This window comes from Tachypleus tridentatus, chromosome 4, assembly GCF_004210375.1.
Source record: "Tachypleus tridentatus isolate NWPU-2018 chromosome 4, ASM421037v1, whole genome shotgun sequence".
NCBI classification, from domain to species: domain Eukaryota; kingdom Metazoa; phylum Arthropoda; class Merostomata; order Xiphosura; family Limulidae; genus Tachypleus; species Tachypleus tridentatus.
This window is the reverse complement of record NC_134828.1, coordinates 27,405,366-27,428,847: the sequence shown is the minus strand read 5'-3', so window position 1 is coordinate 27,428,847 and position 23,482 is coordinate 27,405,366. Positions and strand designations below refer to the sequence as shown.

Sequence of the window (23,482 nt, the reverse complement as noted above, 5' to 3'; positions counted from 1 at the left end):
GCTTAAGTTAACCTTAGCTTACCTGCAGCTGCTGTATGCGACTGGTAAGGTGAGTTACAAAGTCTTGATGTTGTTTTTGAAGCTGTGCATACTGGTTTTGTATTGCACTTGTAATAGGTGTAATAGCATCCACATGTTCTGTGATAAGGTTTGCCTAAAAAAAAAAAATTAAAATTTGAACACATTTTTTAAACTACAATACAGCACACTTTTGAGATGCTGGTAATTATTAAAATGTCTAAGTATATAATCTAACATCTCTGAGGTAATTTATCTCTACAATGTAAGAATATTTAACTCCATATTATGACATTTGTTATTTGCCCCTATAAAAGCTGATTTTGCTCTGGTGCAATTCTTCCATCAACAGTTTTACAGAATCCTTATTCAACATGCTACAAGCAATAATTATAGACTAATATGTATGTCTGCCCAAGTGAAAGAGATCTAAGATCTATGAAGCTCCAATAAACAAGTAATAGTTGTGTACACTAGAACAACAGTATGACATAAAAAAAAGGACATCTGACCACATAATAACACCAAAAAAAAAAAACCTGACTCTAAGATATGTGGAAATCTGATTAATGTGCATACCATGACAACAGAAATACATTTGGCCATTTGACTGCATTATAAAAGGACAATTTACTGTCACAAAGTAATCTGACAAGAAGTTAGTGCCACACACTAGTATGACACCAAAAACACATTTGAACACACTACCAAAACTGACAAGAAATAACTTCTTCCACAGATTGCTTAGACAGGGTATTCATGATGAGTGGTAACTGCCTGTTGTAAAAAAACCAAGATATGAGGACATTTCAAATGTCTTTTGTTCTCAGGTCAATGTAAGTAAGCTGTTGCAGGTCATTTATGGTATTGTGGAGGATGTGTTGTGATTGGTTGTTTATATCCCTTGGTTCCAACTAGTGGAATGGCTGGATGTGGCTTCAACCAATGATAGCCATAGGTTTCTTACCTCTAATCTCAAACCTCTGTTTATTGAAAGCTTTAGTGTATTAATGTAGACAGACTCTTCAGTGTTTTGTTTTTGGTTTTCCAACATTTGTATCAATTACCCATGTTCAGTTAACACAATATTTTCTGCAATGGCTGGATTTTGTTTTTCATGAGTCATGAGCTGTCTTTTTATTTATACAATGCATGTTTTATTACAGGAACGTGAAATTTCATAAATTAAATTTTTAGCCTTTTCATAATAGGTTTATTTTGGTTTTCTCTTGAATAGACCTTATTGTCTTGTAAGATTTTCACCAGACATCTAGAGTGAATGTTTTGGTTGTGAATTTGAGATTTTTATTGAAATTTTGCATGTAGGGTAAGTAAATAGTTGTAATAATGTCCTTTTAATGGTAATGTTTTGAGGTGGTCTTCTTCAGGAAATTCCTGATGAAGGTGGAGGTATAACCATTCTATGACCTTTCAGTGTTCTGTGTTGATGGATCTCACATTTAAATGTTTTCTCTCTCTTTTTTAGACATTGGATTACTTTACCAAGGTTGGATGATACTACTGAAAGTGTAGGTGTCTGTCAGTGTGGGTGGGTTTTCTGTATACAGTTGTTGTGATTTTTTCTTATTCCTCCTCGCCTGCTGATGAATATGTCAAGAAATAGTAGGCTGTTTTGTTCCTGTAGTTCCATATTGAACTGAATTATTTTTATATTGGATTAAAATGTTCTAGGAAGGCTGGTACGTTTTCATAACTGTGGAGCCAGATAACAAAGGTGTCATCAAAATAACGTCTATAGAAAATTGGTGTTGTGTCTGTGGATGACAGGACCCTTTCTTTAGGCTTCCATGAAAATGTCTGCTGAGACTGGAAAGAGTGGTGATACCCTGGCTAAATCATTCATTTATTCATTGTATTGAAGGTAAGTTGACCGTAGTTAAGTCCATAATCCACAAAGATACTATAAATGACAGCAACAACTTCCACATACTGACCAGAAGATGGAAGACTTTTGAAACATTCTCTTCTAAATTCCAATGTACTTAAAGAAATAAGTAGTGTCACACAACTATAGCACAGAAAAACACCAAAACATGAATTAAATCTGACAAAAATTAACTTACAGTGTCACACAGTAGCCTGACCCCAAAAGAACACCTGAAGACATGTGCAAAATCTACTAAAAATTACTTAGTACTACACACTAGTCTGACACTAGAACATCTGGTCAAAATCTGACAATAAATAGCTCAGTGAGACACGAAAGACACACCAGATTATGTTACATTACTCTGTCAATATTTCTGAAACAATGAGATACAACTACAACCCAGCAATCACAATAATTATTTTCTTAACAAGAGAGAAGAGGGAAGTCTCTCTCTGTTGAGTTTGTTGAACTTATTGATATCTCAATAAATACAGAAAGTTCTTTCTTGTAGTTGTGTACAGTTTGTGTTTCTTATTGACTGGATGCTGTAGAAGCCTACTTTTGTAGAATTAAAAAATTCTGAAAGGGAGAAATTGGAGATCAGATGCATCACATGAAATAAAAAAAATTAAATTTAAGATTTTCTTAAGTATTTCTTTTCAAAATTTAAAAGTTAAAACTTAGATAATATAAACATGAGAGTATTAACCTACATTTTGATGCCAATTTTATTTACGTAAATTGTTAATAAAGTTTATAAATTAATTTCTTAATGTAGCTCTGTAAAAGCTTGTGATGCGTGTACTTTGACATGATTGTACACATAAACATAAGTTGTTGTAAGTCTCTAGGAAAAGATTATAAACTTAAACAGTAAGAAGAATATTTAAAAAAAAAAGTATAGAAGCATTCTCACCTGGTAATTTGCCAGAGACTGGGATGGATTTTTAAGTTGCTAAAATAATAAAATAGTCATTAAATCATATGACAAATTTATAGTCTTGTTGTTATCAAAATTGTTCAACTGATCCAGCCATCAACTATTACACAACCAACAATTACACTACTATGCATAGTGTGAGTAATATATCGAATAATTAGTACATAACCTAGTACTGGTTTAATAGTACATCTGAACACTTAATACCTACTGCAAAACTTAGCATACATAATTTTAATAATAAATCTATCAATTATTACATAAACTAGCATAGTTTAATTATATATGCAAAAATTTTACATAACCTAGCATAGTTTTAATAACATATACAACAATTATTACATAAACTAGTATAGTTTAATTGTAAATCCAACAATTATTACATAACCTAGGATAGTTTTAATAAAAAATCTATCAATTATTACATAAACTAGCATAGTTCAATTATATATGCCAAATTATTACATAACCTAGCATAGTTTAATTGTAAATCAAACAGTTATTACATAACCTAGGATAGTTTTATTCATACATCCAACAATCATTATATAAACAAGCATAAATTAATTATAAATCCAACAATTATTACATAATCCAGGACAGTTTTATTCATACATTCAACATTTATCCTATAACCTAGTTTTAACAATAAACACAACACTTCTTGCATAATTTGGCATAGTTTTATTCACAAACCCAACACTTGTACAACCTTGCATAAATTTAAGAAATAAACCATCATAATTGGGAAATAAATGGTTTGGTAATTTACAAATTTTTAAATTTTATTGTTCTTTGGTGTGTGTCTAAATGATTACTAAACCTATTTACTATGGTTACATCAACAAGCATTACCTCAAGAATTTCTTCTGAGAAATAGTTATTTGTCTCCCAAAGTTTCAGCAGCTAGAGATAAACAATAAAGCATTATTAGACAACCCCAAACTGTCAATAGTACAACAATGGTAGTATCATTCTGAATATATCTAAAAAGCTCAATTATTTTAACTTTTGACATGGAATACAGAAACCTGAGTTACATTACACCAGTGACTACCTATTTAGAATTCAATTAGAGGGACATTAACAAGAGTTGTCGTAGCTGCAAACTATTTAGCTTTAAAGGTTCTTACTTAAACAACTAGATAACATTTCACATGTTTGTGAAATTATAAGTTCTGATTTCCTTAAAAAGGAGAAGAAAGACACCTGTTTTAATCACTTGAACCACAAATAAAGTAGCATGTCATCTGTCAGCCAGTAGACACCAAAATGTCACATAAGGGACATTTAACAATGCAATTTCAATTTGTACTGTTGTGAAGTCAGTAAAGCTTGCACATACCATGAATCATGAGAAGAATTATATACCGTACAGGCTACGACACAGCATGACATACTAACTTTGAAAGCAAGAAATAAACATTTTTTGTTGCTCTTAACTTTGGTTTTATTTACTTTTACAACAGAAAACTTTCGGTGATCCAGTAGGATTACATCTAGTAAATAAGATAGTTTTACTAAAACAATGATAACTAACCAAACTTTCGGTGATCCAGTAGGATTACATCTAGTAAATAAGATAGTTTTACTAAAACAATGATAACTAACCAAACTTTCGGTTCCAGTAGGGTGATCCAGTAGGATTACATCTAGTAAATAAGATAGTTTTACTAAAACAATGATAACTAACCAAACTTTCGGTGATCCAGTAGGATTACATCTAGTAAATAAGATAGTTTTACTAAAACAATGATAACTAACCAAACTTTCGGTGATCCAGTAGGATTACATCTAGTAAATAAGATAGTTTTACTAAAACTAACCTTTGAAAGCTTCTGCTGTTTCTCATCATCAATTCCAATACTAGTTGTGCAGAAAATAGGAACCACAACTTGCTCCAATGCTTTCTTTAATTCTTCTGCATTTTTACGTACACTGAGCAGGTAGATTAAACAAACATATCCAAAGTTCCACAAGGGAGACAACCACCGTAATTTACATCTTTACTTTCGGATACTTTTTATAAAAATTAATTAACACTTAATAAAACTTACTTTAACCATATTCCAGACACATATCTACATTTTTATTATAACCAGAGAGGAGGAACTGTGAGACAAATATAAACAATATAAATGTTCAACATGTGTATTGCTTTTCAACGATGTTTAACATCTAGATAAAGACACCACATTTTAAAACTAATGTGTCCAGTATTAAGTTGTTTTAAGGACATACAGAACATACATTTAAATTCACTTTAACAAAAATAACTTAAATAAAAAAGTCATATTTACCAGTGATGCAATACGTCATTGATCAAGTAAATTAGATGAAGTTTCAACTCAAAAGATGCCCCAGGGGCTGTGACTCTACAAACAACAAAAGCAAGCTTACCTTAATAAACATAAACAACTTAAACCTGTTATAGAATATTAAAAACCCTTTGATGAACAGCACATTTAAATTGTGATACTTTTTACACCCATATACAGTTTCACCTCTTTGTGCCATAGCATTTCAGATATGACATGTTCAGTTTTCTTTAGGATCATACACTACAAACTGTAATTCAAGGTGGTTTTACTACAACAGGGAATAAGAAAACTCTTATTTCTCTTTTTATCAAACTTTTCACTTTATGATTACAGGCTACTCTTAATTATAAAACCTACAAAACATTTCTTTAAAGAAATAAGTTTAAAATTAATTCTCAAAAATTTTCTACACATTCAAGATTATCATTGTTTTTGTTTAAAAATATTTTTTATTTTCACATGCACACTACAGGAGCAAAACATGAAAAAAAGGACACTATATCACTCAATGTTTTTTTTTCTCATGGTTTCCAAAAATTGTGGTTGTTTTACATTCAAGTTTGCTCTATAACTTGACCAACATTCTACTATTTCCAACTATTCCAACAACTGAAGCAAAAATATGTTTTTATATCTTTTAAGCAAAAATGATGGGCTACCTGAGCTTTGGCCAAGAGGGGTATCAAAACTTTGAATTATGTTTTTCTTTTTTTAACTTCAAGCCTTTCAGGTTCTGGCCAGCATGGGGTAAGGGTGGGGGGTTTGTATTCAAGGGGCTATGGTTCAATTCTCACTACCACTAAATTTGCTCACCTTGTCTTTATTATGGCAAAATTACCAAGTCTATTTGCCACTGTCCCTAATTTTGAGCTGTTGACTACAGGAAAAGCAAATGGCTTGTAACAGACAACACCAACTATTTGCTACATTAATAACTGTGTTAGATAAGGTATAGGTTAACAGTACTTTTACTTTTGTTACATTTGTGATTTAAAACTGAGTAACTACATTCTTTAAAACTTTATAAGAAAACTCAGAACTAGGGATATATACCTCCCCATCACCATCCTTTTTAAAAGTTAATAAACAACCTGATATCATTACACTACCATATAGTATCTAATATAAACATCATATGTCAGCATTTTTATTTGATTGGGCTATTGATTATAATTAAGATATTATTTTTTTTGATTTTCCAAAATGAACACAAATGGAGTCCACAACAATTCATCATTCATTAAATGATTATTAATAAAAGTTAATATAACAATATGATCATTAATTAAACACTGCCGTTGTCAATTTTTGTAACTTGGTTTTTTATAGATGTTCTAACAATGTGTAAGCTTTACAGATTTGTTTCCATCAAAATTAGTATCTTTTAAAACACTTGCAACTCTTGTAACAAAACCAATTATTTAGATGTTAGAATTTTCATAAAAAGAATGTTTTTCCTATTGCTGATACTAAATAAAATGCAAGTGGTATGACTGTACAAGTTTAATTTCAAAATCTTATAACAGATATCCTCTTTACAAACCAAACCTACATTCATTTCCCTAAATATAAGTAATCATATCTATTTAATTTTAAATTAAAGAGTTTGTTTTTAGGTGATTTTATTTTCATGTCAATTATATTATTACAAAGATATAAGCTTTGAAATCACTAACTGAGCTGATCATTTACAGAATTGTTGGTATCATTCAACTTTGTTTGACTTATTTGGGTTAATTTACAACTATATAATTGATATTGAATAATCAAAAATATCACATTATCATCATGAAAGTGTTTTCTTTCATCTAAAACATTTGTTTCCAGCATTACATATCTATCTTTAAAAGTTAACTGGTATCACACCAACACTGTAAAAATGAAACATCACTGAAGTTAACATGTTGCAGTCACACATTGTTGTTACTTGTTAATACAATAATATAATTAATAAACTGGTATCACACCAACACTGTAATAATGAAACATCACTGAAGTTAACATGCTGCAGTTAAACATTGTTGTTACTTGTTAATACAATAATATAATTAATAAACTGGTATCACACCAACACTGTAATAATGAAACATCACTGAAGTTAACATGTTGCAGTTAAACATTGTTGTTACTTGTTAACACAATAAAATAACTAACAAACTGGTATCACACCAACACTGTAATAATGAAACATCACTGAAGTTAAAATGTTGCAGTTAAACATTGTTGTTACTTGTTAATACAATAATATAATTAATAAACTGGTGTCACACCAACACTGTAATAATGAAACATAACTGAAGTTAACATGTTGCAGTTAAACATTTTTGTTACTTGTTAATACAATAATATTTGAATTTATCTTGTACTCTTATTCCATTTCCTAATGATTTGCACACTTTATAAGATAGTTACTCAAAGTTTTACTTTACAAAATAAATTGTTATTCTAATTCTTATGTTGTTTAGCTTTAAATTTTCACTATTTGAAGACTATTCACATATACTAAGTATTTACTTTAACCAAGTATGCATTTGCCTAATAAAAATTATAGAACCTTAAGTTGAGAAAAACACAAAAGTTAAATGGTAAAATAGAAAGTAATGTATCATAAAATGTTAATTAAAACAAATATATTCTGTCCATTTAAAGGAATAAGTGTATTTCTTACACACATCCTACCACCTCTTGAAAATATTTTATCCACTTTATAATTTTCAAACATTCCCTTAGTTTTTGCACAGGCCTTGGTTAAAACCTTGTAATAGTGTCAAATCAAGTGGTTTGATCATTTACTAATGAAACAGTTTGGAAAACAGCTATTCAGGAACTTTAAATATGATTAGACAGAGTAACAATTACTCTGTAATTAACCCTCTTATCAGGGACTCAGTCAATTTGACTAACCATATGACTGCTTTTTCCTCATTTCAAATATTTATAAGTTCAATACTTCTAACTTTCAACATAGTATACATTTTTTTCATAAATTTTGGCATGAAATTATTGAGTATTTATTTTGAACACTCTGTGTGTAAAACAATTTTCATGTTAAGATTAAAATACATTTCCTCATCTAAAAAATCTAAAAATTTCTTTTGCGTGATCCCTAAAAACATTTAAAATATTGTTTTAGGAAAACTTTATTAATATTTTAATCTGTTACTTTTCTGCCTAGACTCAAAACAGGATTGGTCAATATGAATGACCTAATAACTAAGTTCAGAAAGTTAGAAAAACAAAGCATTTGTCTGATGAAAATGTTTACCCTAAACTTAAAAAGTTCATTGTAAAAACTCAAAGTCTTTATGAAAACATTTTACTTTAGATTTTAAAAAAGGGAACAGACTGTCTTACTTTCTCAATAAGTGCTGGGTTATGACTTCATTTTCCTTGGCAGAGAAGGCATGATTAAATATCCACCCTTTTCCAGCCTGAACAGTGAGACAAATTGTAAAAAATAATTAACTACAAGATTAAGTTCTTTGCATTATATATACCAGCTTTATTTATCCCATTAAAAAGGGAGAAAAATTACATTAGAACATGTAAATGCTTGTATAAAAGCTACAGTTTTTAACATATTCAATGCATAGTTATTTCATCCAGGATGTCAAAAGTAAGAAATGCGTAGATAACTAGATTTGTAATTAAAGCATTAATAAAAAAGCATGCTGTACGTATTTTCACTAATTAACATCAAGAGGAACGAGGAACCCCCACTTATAAATAAAATGCTTGAAATTACAATGTATTAGTAGAACTTACAGAAATGGCATCTTTTGTACAACTTTCAATAATAGGCTGAATCACTTTGCCCATTTCTTCTAGATTAAATTGACAGTCTGTAGCTAATGTATGGATTCTTTCTTCCATAATTTTTCGAATACTTTCGTCAACTTGAACCTGGGAAATAAACTCGAATTTATTACAAGTACACCTTAAATGTGTATTTGTTGACATTAGTAACTGTAGCAATTTGCTAAGAGTTAGGTTTTATTATTTAGCATAATAAACCAGATTTCATCTACAACATATTTTAAAATATCAAATTAAAACCTACAATGAGATTAAGAGAAACTACTGATATTCAAAACTAAAGTTTACTTGAAACAAATAGTGAATGAAAAGAAACTCCAGAACAATCATCTTTGTCATCCATGTAAGTAATCACATGCAGTCAGAGAGTGTATCACAAGCTTTATGACACCTCACGTAAAGATCTTATACAAATAGGTCAAAAAAATTAATGAATTTATGTTAAAATTAACCTGAAAACTCTCATAGTTACTATGAAAACCACTCCTGTAAACATTAAATACATTACTTGCCAAGAATACAAAATGGCTTCAAAGGTTTACTAAGGCCACAAACAATGAAAATATTTGTGTGTGTGTGTGTGTGTTGGAGATTAGAAGCAAACTACAGCACTACAATATCAGAATTGCTACTACTAGTCTATTATGACTGTAATCAACTATGCTGGTATTTATATAATTATTCAATTTAAACACTATTATAATTATCAAACCAGTTACCATGTACAAGGTTTTTAACAGTACCTGTTGCTGCTGCATCAAGACCTGATGTTGTGCTGCAAGATTTTGTTCACTTTGTCGTATCTGTTCCTGGATGTCCTGAATTTGCTGTTGAACATTATGTTGCTGCTGAGGTTGAGGTTGAGGTTGTTGCCAAGGGGCTGAGTGTATTGACTGTTGGGTGATGGCATGTTGTACGATTGATTGCTGTTCACTTCTTTGTTTCTGTTTGATAACTACAAAAAACAAATATTCATGATTTGAAATCACAACTGAGTTACCAAACTAAACTACCCATCTGTTTTTACCACCAACAATGTTTAAGCTTACAAATATTAAAACTGAGAAATAATTAATGTATTTCTGGGAGTACTGAATTTCTAGTCAAGAATAACCAAGAGTCTTATAACCCTGAAAATAATACAGAATTACACATAGTCTTGTTATGAACAAGCTGATACACATCATGAACTCAATGAATGTCAGGGCTTGAGACAGAAACTGATTTTATATTCGCACAGGCAGAGAATATAAATACTAACACAAATAAAATTTATTTAAATAAGTGGACATGAAACAAATTTATAGTAAAAGAAACCAAGAATTCCATTTTACAAATATCTTAAAATAATTTTCACAAGAAACTTCAGTTTACTTACTAGCCTGCTCTGAAGTTACTCGGTATTGGTAATAGTTGAAAAACTGTCCACCAAACAGGAATGAAAACTTTGGATTGTCTTTTTGTTTCTGTTTGGTCATTTGCTCAAATTCTGGACCATTTCGAGCAACAAACTGGGCAAGCTTGTCAATTATATTTTTCAGTTCTTGATCTGAAAAAGATATACATTTATGACACATATATACACACACAGTCTTTTTACCCTTTTTAAAATTTCATGTTGGAAAATAAACAAAATGAAATTTTGAAATACATATTAGTGAGACAGTACTATAATACTGAAGTTTAATAGTAAAAAACTGATAAAAATGTAGAAAGTAAATAAGGAGACCTATAACATTAAATGACACTCCATTTACTATTTATGTTTACAACATGAAAATATAACCTAAAATTCATATTCTCACATGTTGAACATTTTTGACAAACAAAATTTTAATTCAGATATTTACAACTTACATATCAATTTTAAACTGTATCATACTCTCCACTAAATTGAAGAAAAATATAAGCCTAGTACAATATTTTGTTTTAATTTGGAGTAAAGAACAATTCTCATGCTTGCTTTTAGAAGAGGAACATGACACTAAGGCTACATGTTAATACATCTTAGATTCAACTCTGACATTCCTTTACTCTACATCTAGATCTTTTATTTCTCTATAATGAAATTGTTAGATTTTTCATGAAACATGTTCAAATTTTCTCGGGTTAAAAGAAACGTTTTTTATACTTCTCTAACTGGTTTATAAAAAATAAAAACATTTCTCATTGTTTTCTACCTAATAGTTTGTTATTCTGACAACGTTCTTTGTGTTTAACGCTTTAACAACAGGCTCGTTATAATACACACGTTAAGTATTTACACTATAACTTTTGTAACAGTAAGTGTATCTTCACAAGTTTTGATAGACTATTAGTAAAGATTACAATTCTTTTATATGCAAAAATCTGATTTTTATTGCAATATTTTTCTAAAGATTTGTTTGTGAAAATATTGAGTCTGTTTCGTTACTAGTCTGAGTGCAAAGTTATTTCATGTTATAATTAAAAAAAATATTCTTCATCCCAAAGATCTCAAATACCATTTGAGCAATCTTTGAAACATCCTGAATACATCTCAAACGTTTGTTTTCAGCGAGACTTTATATTTGATTGTATTTTCAATAACCTGTGTGGGGTCTATCACTTGACCAACCTTGTAACCATTATAAAACTTAGTAAATAAATATAAATTGTTTAACCTCAGTAGCTTGAGTCTCATAATATTTATTTATTTTTATTATATTAACCTTCCAGTTATGTCTAGCTAACATCACATAATTTGCAATGATGCAGTGCATGTGCACTAATGTTACGTATAAAATAATATAAAAGTTACCTTTAGTCTTCCCTGTCTTGAATGGGTTTTAGTGGACTAGTATGTTGTAATATGTAGTTACATTTCTATTATTATTATTACATATACAGTTGAATAACCAAAAAAATCATAAATACCTATACTGATACTACAAAATTACACTATGATTTATTAAGCTTAGTAACTAGGATGATTTACATTTAAAAAATATGAAACTTTATGCAGACTAAGTCAGATGCTGCACCTAACAATGCATGATATTTAATAACAATATATCCACATAAGGTAAGTGATCATGTATGTAAGGTTTGGTTTAACATATTAAACATTACATCAGTAAAACACTTTCTTATTTATACAAATTGCTTTGTATATATGTGTGTGCGCACGAGTGTGTGTATATACATATATTGTACTTTGTTTCTGTAAATATATCAAAAAGTATTAAAGTAACATTGAAAATAATTGTACAAGATATAATAATGGCTTGTTTTATCAAACAGAAAGCATTAGTCCTACTATTACAGTGTGTGTTTTCTTATAGCAAAGCCACATTGGGCTATCTGCTGAGTCCACATTGGGGAATAGAACCCCTAATTTTAGTGTTGTAAATCTGTAGACTTACTGCTACTGCTGTACCGGGGAGGACTACTATTACAGAAATAGTATGCTTTAGCTACTAGTGTATACAACTGCCCGTCTAGGCCTCCTATCATTTATATTAGAACCAACAGAATGCTTTTCTTTGGTCTGGAATTGTTCCTACTTTGTCCCTTGAATCAAGCACATACAAAGTAAGCTTGTAATTTACTTTTTGACCTCCTGTCATATAAAAATATGCTAAAACACAGCTCTGTTCACTTCAAGTTCCTAAAGACATGGTGTTATAGCTGTGACAGTTTCACATCAATTTGGTGTATTTCTATGCAGCTGGAGATTATACTGGTGATAAGTCAAGAAAAGTAGTTCCAATGAAAAGTGACTGAACTATCATTTCTTATATTAACTGCTGCATTTGTTTTGTTTGTTTGTTTTCAAATTTGTGCAAAGCTACATAAGGGCTATCTGCACTAGCCATCCCTATTTTAACAATATAAGACTAGAAAGAAGTCAACCAGTCATTACCACCCACTGCCAACTCTTGGGGGTTTACCAAAGAAGAGTGGGATTGACCATAACCTTATAATGCCTCCATGGCTAAAAGGGCAAGCATATTTCATGTGATGGGGGATTCAAACCTGCAACCCTCATATTACAAGTTGAGAGCCCTTACCACCTGGCCATGCTGGGCCTTCCTTCATTTAGAAAACCCACCCATTCCATGAACACACACATAAATTATAACCATATCTTCATGTATTTTCTTTTCTGCCATAGCCTTTCAATCAACTCATTAGTAACATCTATTTTTTTAACTCTTTCCAGCATGGACCTGTTGCCAGAAATTGACCTTGTAACCATTTTGTTCTTGTTGTAGTTTCTGTGCTATAACTTCTAAATTAATAAATATATATTCACAAAACTTTGCAGATCATCAGTAAGCATTACAGGACTTTTGTACACAAAATATTTTTCTCACCCCTTTTTCCTTTCCGAATGTTCAACGTGCAAAGTAATTCTGATTTTAAGATTCAAAAAACTTATGGATCAGAAAATTTTCAAATTTCACACACAAAATACATATAATCTTTAGATAATTATTAAACATTTGTTAAGAAAAACTTTATACCTTGTCAGTTATTTTCATTATCAAATTTCTGTATGGGTATGGTTGATTTGACCAACCTTGTAACCACCATAAAAATTAGAAAAGAAATATAAATTATGTCTTTTTCATTCTAGAATGACTACAAATTTTTAACTATTTAAGACTATTTTATATATTTATTTATTATATTGGCCTTCCAGCAGTATCTAACTAACATTATATTATAGAAGTTGTAATGACACAGTGCACATGCTTCATGGTACCACATCAAAGAGTAGAAAACTGACCTTTACTGAGTGACCTGTCTTGATTGCGTTTTAGTGCACATGTATTTTGTAAAATATGGTCATATTTCAGTTATAATAAATATGTATATACATTATTACTATTCATAAGAAAAATAAGTTCTTTAACTTATTTCTCTCGAAATCTAGAAGAGTAAATAAAGTATAGCAATTATATCTTCTAGTTACAAACTAACATTTGCTACTTGCCATAGGTTGCTAAGTTTTTATAAATTTTGCAAATGGAGGATGTCAAACAATATACACACACTTTGAAATAACCAAAAAAGCATAAATTACTAGACCAATACCATAGAGTTCTACTACAATTTATCATGCTCAGTAACTAAGCTACATTTGGGACTAAAAAAATAGGAAATGTAATCTCCCTAAAGTGTAACCTTACTGTTTGAAACAAGCTATGAAAAAGAAAAGTTTCCTGCATAAATACTTTGCTAAGGTTCAAAGAACCATGTGGAGGACATTCTGAACTTTTAATTGCTTATTTACATGTCACAAACAGAAGTAGGTATACATAAGAAAGTCTATCTTCATAAAATTTTGCAGATTATTTGTAAATATTATATAGATTTAGAAAACACAATATTAGATTTTTTAAGTTACTGTTTTGTTGTGGATTTTTTTCTTTTTGAATACTGACATTCAAATATGCAACATACTTTTGATTTCAAGATTAAAAAACACCTTTATGCATCAGAAAATTGCAAAATTTTATAACAACATCTTGATAACCACTTAATCTTTCAGCCATGTCCAACTAACATTACAGAAGTTGCAATGATGTGGCATGTGCAGTCATGTTATTGTATCTTATAGTATAAAAGTGGCCTTTGTAAAGTTGCATGTATTCGGTTTGTTTGAGTAAACCAGTATTTTGTGAAAGACCATGACATCTTGGTTATAGCATATTCTTAAATTTCAGTTATTTTTCTTAAAACATACAACATTGAACAAAGATATATGAGAAAATGATTTTTTCTACTTACAAACTTTGCAATTTCAAATTTTACAAGTGGAGGATGTGAAACAAAATTATTATTTTTTTTTTTTATATGTATTTTGAAGTGACCAAATATTATACATTATGCTACTAGCATTGCAGAATTCCACTGTTGTTTATCAGGCTTACTAATTAAACTGCATTTGAAAAAAAAATAATTCAGAAAACATTTTCACTTGCGAATTCCTTTGGCAATACAAAACAAAGAAATAATCAAGGCCTTCCCATATTCCAGAGAATAAGAAAACTATCAGGGGGACATTCTGAGCTTTCAATTGGTTATTCATATGTGACAGATAGAAGCTGATGCACATAATAATTTCCAAAAATGAAAGAAATGGGCAAGGTCACTATGTTTGATTCACTGAACAGGGTTCGAAATTTTCTATTTAAAGCCGGACATGTCCGTTAAAAAATCAAGTTTGACCGGCACTATGTCCGGAGATAGTGACCAGTGGTCATATTCCTAACATCTCAGACACAAATACATCGTCCCCTCAAAAATAAGTGAGGCAAAAGCTGTGTATGCACAGCCCAAAGATTTTGCTTAAAAGTATATTCTATGAGTGGAAAATAAGTTGCAAAATTTAAGATTTAATTTAAGACAAAAAAAAAAAAAAAAGCAGATTTTAATAAACGGTCGTGAACACTCTCAAAACTCGCACTTTTAGGTCGCCTTATCCGTGCAGTCCCTGATAGTCACGTGACTGCTAAACATTCACGACGATCTGACCATGGCATCTGATAGTAAAAAAACCGGAAAGTCTCATGATCTATTTCAGTTTGGCTTTACGAGCAAGATTAATGAATGAGAAGACAATACTATAGAACCCCGACTGAAAAAACCCAAGCTCGAGTGTCAAAGCACAAACTGTTACTGCTGGTACTAGCGCTAAGCCTACTTGTCATTTCCAGAATGAATGAAATAGAGGCCGACCATGGATGAAGTATGATAACGCTACCGGACTGATGTTTTGCTCAATTTGTCAGCAATATGACCAAAGTAGTGGAAGGCAGAAGAACACCTTCATAACAGGATCTTCCAACGTGAATTTTCTGGATTTATCCCAAATTCCTAATTAAGACAAATTAAAATGGACAATATTTCATGTACATTTGTGTTTTAATTCAGGTTTACATAGTCATTCCATTATTAATATACATCAGTGAAAACTCAAGTATTTTTCAATTGATTTAAACCAAGAAAAACCACTGACAGAATTGGAGTTTAACCTAACACAATTAGTGTAATAGATAATGGCACAATTGAATTTTCCAAAGTACAAATTTACTTTTTTTTTTTTTTTTTTTTTAAATTACAGAAAGATTGGGTACTAATTTTTGTACTTGCAGCACTGTCCATATATGGCAAGTTTCCCGATTGTATGCCTGACAGTTTATGGGGCAGCTGTCAATTTTGGCACAAATAAAGGACTTGTCAACAGTTTGAAAATGCAAAAACCTTATTTGATAGGGATCCACTGTATTAGTCTCTGATTGGAACTTGCAATTAAGAAAACCATCAAGGACATCCCTTACCCTGATAGTATCCAAACCTTTTTTGAAAACCTATGGAAGTTTTACGACAATTCGCCACAGAACTGGGCTGGCCTCAAAGAAGCTGGTAAAGCCAACAAAAGCAACAGGAACCCAGTGGGTAGCCTACAAAGAGTGCACTCTGGAGTCAGTTTCTCATAACTGGCCAGCTTTAGCACAGCATTTGTATCAAGTAAAGCTGCAGGATTATACAGTACTTTGACAAGCCTTAAATTCATCCTGTACTTGGCAGTTCTGCCTGTTTTTACATCTTTTAGTCTCAAAATACAAGACAATTCTGCTTCTGTGAACATTATTTCTGACAAACTCACTGTTTGCAAAGAGAAGCTGGGCAATCTGAATCATGTTGAGAGATCCCAGAAAATTGTTAAAGAGCTCACAACAAGTGAACAAACTGGCAAGTGGTTACATAGAGGAAAGGTGATTGTTATTAGTGGTCAGACAAGGGCCAGAGGCTCAGAAAGTGCCACAAAAGAGACAGTTGCTCAATTCGTGGCTGAAGAAACTGCCATCTTCATTGGTAAAATTGTCACAAATTTGAATGAGAGAATTGAAGAATTTTATAAGAATTTTATTGGTGCCTTTCATATTTTTGAACCTAAAGGCAAGGAAGCATTGTCATCTCATGGCCATAATGAACTCCAGACACTATTGGACCACTTTGGTTCTCTGCTAGAAGCTGAGGGTTTCAATGCTGCAGCTGATATTTGCCAAGCTGACTTACATGAGACACTGCTCAAAGCCACAAGACTTGCCAAATCAGATGAGTCCCTGGCTAGTAGTGCAAGTGGATTGTGGGCCCACATGTTAAGTCAAATTACTGTTGAGGACAGTAAACCTTTCCCTGGTTCAACAGTGTTGGCCTTGGTATGCCTCATGCAGGTGATTTCCGTGTCATCTGCTGAACCAGAAAATGTGGATTTTTCCAGATGACAGTTATTAAGGATGACTGGCAGTCCAAACTAATAAATGATTCTCTTAATAACTTGATGATAATAAAATTAGCTAAGAATAAGACCTGTAATCTTGCAAGTACAGAATTACTGTGCAAGTCTGTAGAATCCTGGTGGAAGGACAGTAAAAAAAAAAAAAAAAAAAACGATTTGCGAGTACACATGGAACTCAACACACATAGAGATACTGAGTCTATATCAGCTGATATCTTAGTGCTGGATGACTAAATCTACAATGGAACTCAACACACATAAGAGATGACTGTTTTATTTAATAATTGTCTGTACTTGATTTCTTGTTTTGGTTAGTCAATTTTGAGGTGTATTGCTAAAATTTATAGTTTCACTGTTTCTACCCCTGTACTAAATGTATCAATATCTCAGCAAATAGAAAAGGAGGTTATGTTCCAGCTTGTCAATATTTGTAATTTGAGTTTCTAATTCACAAGAAACTGGTGACTTTGTATTTGGACATCACAAATGTCTAATATGAACCAAAGCTGTATTCAACATACCATGTGACACAAAATTTGGTATTCAGCAATTTTGTTTTATATTGAAAAAGTAACTAATTTATATAACACTGAAACTTGAATTATAGTCTAAAATACAATAAGAAAATAAATTGGCATACATTCATAAAACATTCAAAAAAATATTTTGAATAGAAATCTACAAATGTGAGGTCATGCCCTTTGATCCCTGACCACAAGAAATCCTGTAACAATAGTGTTAGTATAAGTCATAAATTGCATTCTGAACATACAAAAATTAAATGCAAGGAAATGTTTGTAAACCGTAAATCTTCAAGCTTTCATTTAATATACATAAGTTTTAGCCTGTTTTACATTAACTTATGTAGATGTTTGTGATTTTCTTTACCCATTCAAGTAGTTACTTAGACCACTAAGGCATAATGTAACCACACCTTAACACATGTTTGTAGGCAAAACAAAACTTATGCCACTGATTGCAATATGATCAAGCAAATTCTATTTCATCTTCTTCCATGAAAAGCACTTCCTATTATATTGTAACATCATAATTAAAATGAACTATAAACTCAAAGAAAGCTCCAAAATAATCATGACTGTATTTGTGGCACACACTGTTCACAAACACTGTTTTTTCTAGCAACAAGTTAAGATTTCCTCTGATCTGTATCCGATTCTCCAATGACCACACAATTTCAATCAACGTTTCTAAAACCAATCTCCCACAATTATCAAATCAACATTCTTAACCCTGGACCCATTGTATAATTTGTTAAAATCACCAGTCTGATCTTGTGGTCTATAACAATTGACAGAAACTTTGTCCTTTAATCTCTTGTCTGTAATCCATCTAGATTCAGCCTCTTCATTACCAGTGTTTGTCTTCATTCCCAACAGGATGCAGTTCATTCTATATATAAAGAACTAATACACCTTGTGTTTTAAACTGTCCTTTATCATATTAATAACTTTATAAACTAGTTTTCAAAATAGTTCTTGTTACCACTGTTTTACATATGATCATGCTTCAATACTCCTAGTTAAACTCTTGTTTGTTTCTAGCTCTCCTAACATTTGAAAAGCAGCAACTAAGCTTATTCTTAATCCTATTATGTTTATATTTAAACCTAATACTTGCTATTCAAGATAGTATTTAACTTCTTATGCTTTGAATTTCATTTCTTTCTAAACTTCTTAATGTCTTAGCAATCCCAATTCTATCAATTTATTTACTCTCAGTTTCTCTCAGCACTAAGCAAGTTTCATTTCAACTGTCTTTAACAGACTTCTCTAGATTAGAGTTTTCTCAACATCACACTAAACTCTTAACACTTCTGTTAGATATCCCTTGTAATTTATGTACAAACACTGGATCCTACTATATAGTTCAGACACACATGTAACCTGAGGAAGCGATGTTTTGAGGACAATACGTTCCTCTCCATAAAATTAAGGAGTTCACACAAATAGCCTGAGGATACTGCTTAAGGGACAACATATCTTCATAAACCTTTTAAGGAACTATATACAAACAACTCTTCTTACTTAATATATTTCATCCTACTTTTACTATTGTACAAAGAAAAAATTTTAATTGTTACCAACAGCTTGACTATCAACACACTATAAAAATGTCATTAAAAACACATAGGTTCAAGAAGTTTTAATATGAAATGATAAAAATCCTATAACCCTAGTGCTTTGGAAAGCACAGGGTTTTTATTATTTTAACACACACTTTACCTTAGCCCCTAAGTCCCATCAAAATGATTAGTCTAATTATGACTGGAATAACCTTAACAGTGTTATGGAAGAAAAGTGTCTAAGTGTTCTAGCTGTTCAGTCTTTTAAGCCATTAAAGCAGTGTGCTGTTACTAGTGTTGGGGCAGACAGGATATTAGGTGGTATCTATAGAAATACTGACTAAAAGTCCAAAACACTCATTACAAAGACCACTGTATAGGCCGTATTTAGAGTACTGTGTTCAGTCTTGGACACCTTAGAGTAAAACAATCTATTATTGGAAAGTGTTCAGAGAAGGACTACTAAAATGATACCTGGAATGGAAACATTATCATTCAAAGGTCAAATCTCTCAAACTGTTTTATCTTGAAAAAGAGGAGAATTAGAGGTAATTCTACTGAAGTGTTCACGACTTATACTTTATGATAGAAACCGCAGAGCTAAAAATAATAAATAATATAGTTTTAGTAGGCAGTAGTGTTCTTCAACCAAGACAACTTTATGTTTATAACAGGGCAGTTGGCTTCTGGAACAGGTTGCCTTCAAATGTAATGGATGTTGTTAATTTAACAGATGGCTTGATAAATAATTGAATGATAAGAGCTGGTTTTTCTGAGTTTGATTTTTAGTTTACTGGATGGGGTGGCCTAGAGAAATCAATGTTTTTTGTTGTTTTTTTAAAGTAACTTTTGATTTGTCAATCCTACATCTGCTCAACCAGGTTGAGCTTGGGACTCTGTGCTCTTCTTACATCAGCAGAAAAACACAAATCTTCACACTACCTCCACCATGCTTCATGGTTGGTGCTATACACTGAGATTAGTACCTTTCATCCTTCTGCACGATGTACAACCTATGCTTTCAACAAATATTTCAAACGTGGACTTATCTGTCTGTAACACCTTTTTTCCAACCATCAGCAGTCCAGTTTTTGTAAGTTAGAGCAAATTTCAGTCTTTTGACAACATCTAGAGATCAAAGTAATATATTTTTTAATGTCTACACAACTAAGTATTCCATTCTTATTAATCTTCTTGATACTGTAAATCTGGACACTTTTCCATTATTTGACACATGGTCGTTTGTCTCATGCTTGAGATCAGTGACAGTCTTCTTTCTGTCCTGAAGTCAACATAAACAAAGGAACTTAACACAAGTATCATTGAGTTTAAGTGTTCTGTCTCTTCCTTTTCTGTTTTCAAATTCACCCGCCTCAGTCTTGTAATCTAAAGTGTACTTAACAGTGTTTGGAGAGCATTTCTAGTCTGTAGCAATTTATCAGAGTCCAACCAGCATCATGTAAGGCTTTACTGTGAACTCTTTACTCTACTGACAATTGTCTATGCTTTTTGGGTCATGACAGCAAAATGTAATATGTAGTGTTAGACACTACTTTTGCCAAGGTTTATATGTGGAGTGCCATTTAATCGATTTCTTCTGACATATACCAGTACCATATGTTAACTCCTTCCCAGCTTCTTCCTATATAGTTAAGACACTATTCAGACCTTAAATTTAATCAGCATGTTCATTCAAGTAAAACCCTTATGACAAGCCCATTGTACAAATATACAAAAATACTAAAGAATTATAAGTATTCTCACCCTGGCTTACTGGACTGTTAAAAGTGATCAATGAAGCACTATTATGGTGTCAAAATTTACATTCTGTAATGGTATGGAAGAATTAGCCCCATAACATGAAGAGAATGATAAAATATATTCTTATCCTAACACTTTTCAGAGTACTATATAAAAGGTAGATATAGAAAGAGAGCAAATCCTAATTGCCTTCCAAACATAAATAAATTTATTTACTTTAACTGTAGTGAGGGTGTCCCTCACTCTGTAACCCTCTTACTCATCTCTTTCTTCATCGGACACAGAAGGTACAAATCTCGTAGTACTAAAAGTTTATGCGAAAAATTACTATTCCTGAACTTGCAGTTTTTATATTCAACTTTCCATAAAACTCCCTATACTGGTATCATGAGAAATATAGACTTAGTTTTTGTATAATATCTTAAAACTTTTCAATTTTAGTTAAAAATCGCTAGTTAGGCTTAACTCTTTTCGTAATTTCATTTTATACTTCACACCATAAAGTTTAAATAACCATTAGTACATATCTAGATGTAACAAATAATTACCTTCTGGTGGCTTTGGAAGGTCCATCTTGTTATTTTAGTTTCATTAATCTCACAGATGAATTTATTTCTAATCTCTGTGCTCCAAGCAAAAACATTACCTATAAAACAGCGTAGTCGATTAGCCTTTCAGCACGTTTACAGAACTGAAACATTGTATTTACATGTGCTAAGCCTATTCAGCTCGAACAATTCTAGCCGTTCCTCGTTGTTTCCAGCTTCTAAGTGGTAACTTCTTCAGGCCTTTCTATGGCGGTTTTCTTAGTCAAAAATATAACCGTTGACAATGACAGTGCGGATAGTTGCGATGCCAACAGAAAATGCAATTAAAGGGCAAATTTATGTGGCAGGGAAAATGTTTAAATACTTTGGTAAATTTCTCCAAACCTTTATCCGCACAAGCATTCAATGTTTATACGTATTCTTAAATATTATTTTAAAATATATTTTAACGTTTCAATTTAGATGTTTGGTAGAGGGCGCACAATATTAAAATAGGTATAGACTACCTAGAAAGTTCAAATTTTTATGCCACGAAAAGGTAGCCGTTTCAATACTGGCGAAAGACAAGAATATATTGTTATTAATTAATATGATAACCACCTCGCAGTGAGTTAGGGTTTAGTTTTCAGATTGTTGTGCTAGTCATTGACTACCGTTTTCAAATAAGTTTTAGTTATCGTGGTGTTTAGTTACTGGAATTACTAATCATAAAACTTAACAATAAATTTAATTTTTCATGCTAGTTTTAGCACTGTTAGAGAGATATTTGTATTGGATGTTTATTTCTAAACTTTTGTTTGTTTTTTTTTATTTCATTTTAATCTCAAAGCTACACAATGGACTATCTGTGCTCTTTTCACGACAAGTATCGAAAACTTATTTCTAGCGTTGTAAGTCCATAAATATACTGCTGTGCCACTGGGGGAGGGCGTAACCTTTTGCTTACGACAATATACACTCTTTAAAAAACGTGAATGAAGAAATAAGCTAATTTATTATCATTACGGGGAATGCACATTGAATTATTTTCACTAAACAATTTAAAAAAAGACATTCAAGGAAAGAATGATGTTTTAATAATACATGTGTACTTTCTTCCTTCTTTTTTTAAGGGATTTCTTCAGTTACTAGGTGTTGAATGTAGTTTTTCAATAACTGCTTGTCTGTCTTAGGTGATACTGTTAAAAACAACACAAAAAACACTCCATTCGAAATTTGCATATTTTCATGAACACACGTTCACCTGGATAGGTTGGATGCTTTAAAAACCATGATAATTAAAAACAGAGCTAATAAAATCATCAATGAGGATTTAAGTATTAATTAGCTATTGTTTTATTTATTTACATTAAAACACACAGTTGTGAAAAATCGTCTCTTTTCATATATTTTGGACGTTTATTAAAAATTATCTTACCCAAAGGCCAAATTAAAACTCGGTAACTGTTACACAATACTAACACACTCTGCACAGAATGTGCTTAATTAAACAAAGACATTTCGTAGTTAAAACCACAGCTGTGTTTCATTTGCAAAACAGTGTAATTAGTCGTAGAGTTCTACTCCACTTTAATCATATAGTAAGTTTGTCAATAATTTGTTTCACACCAACTAACCTGTAACAACACGATTTATAACTTTAGTATAATATTATAAAACATTTATTTCTGTGGTTAAGCTAATTCAGTTTGATGTTTTATAATATTTCTCTGTAAACTCAGTCAATTCAATTGAGCGTCTCAGATGATTTTACTATATAGTTATAGCTTGCCCAGTTTAAAAAAAAACAACGTAGAATACCTATATACAGAGCTAACAAATCCAATTCA

At 31.3% G+C, this 23,482-nt stretch overlaps 1 protein-coding gene across 1 annotated transcript in view; it reads right to left on the bottom strand.

The window, feature by feature from the left end:
* The window catches only part of scaf6 (SR-related CTD associated factor 6), a 44,518-nt gene extending 22,714 nt beyond the window's left edge, over positions 1 to 21,804 (bottom strand). Inside the window, 11 exon segments of the mRNA XM_076497410.1 lie at positions 23 to 154; positions 2,826 to 2,864; positions 3,705 to 3,755; positions 4,676 to 4,787; positions 5,150 to 5,224; positions 8,525 to 8,601; positions 8,936 to 9,073; positions 9,730 to 9,941; positions 10,365 to 10,535; positions 18,544 to 18,671; positions 21,654 to 21,804. Coding sequence (XP_076353525.1) covers positions 23 to 154; positions 2,826 to 2,864; positions 3,705 to 3,755; positions 4,676 to 4,787; positions 5,150 to 5,224; positions 8,525 to 8,601; positions 8,936 to 9,073; positions 9,730 to 9,941; positions 10,365 to 10,535; positions 18,544 to 18,670 — 1,134 coding nt within the window. The 5' untranslated portion in view covers position 18,671; positions 21,654 to 21,804.
* Positions 21,805 to 23,482: the final 1,678 nt, after the last annotated feature.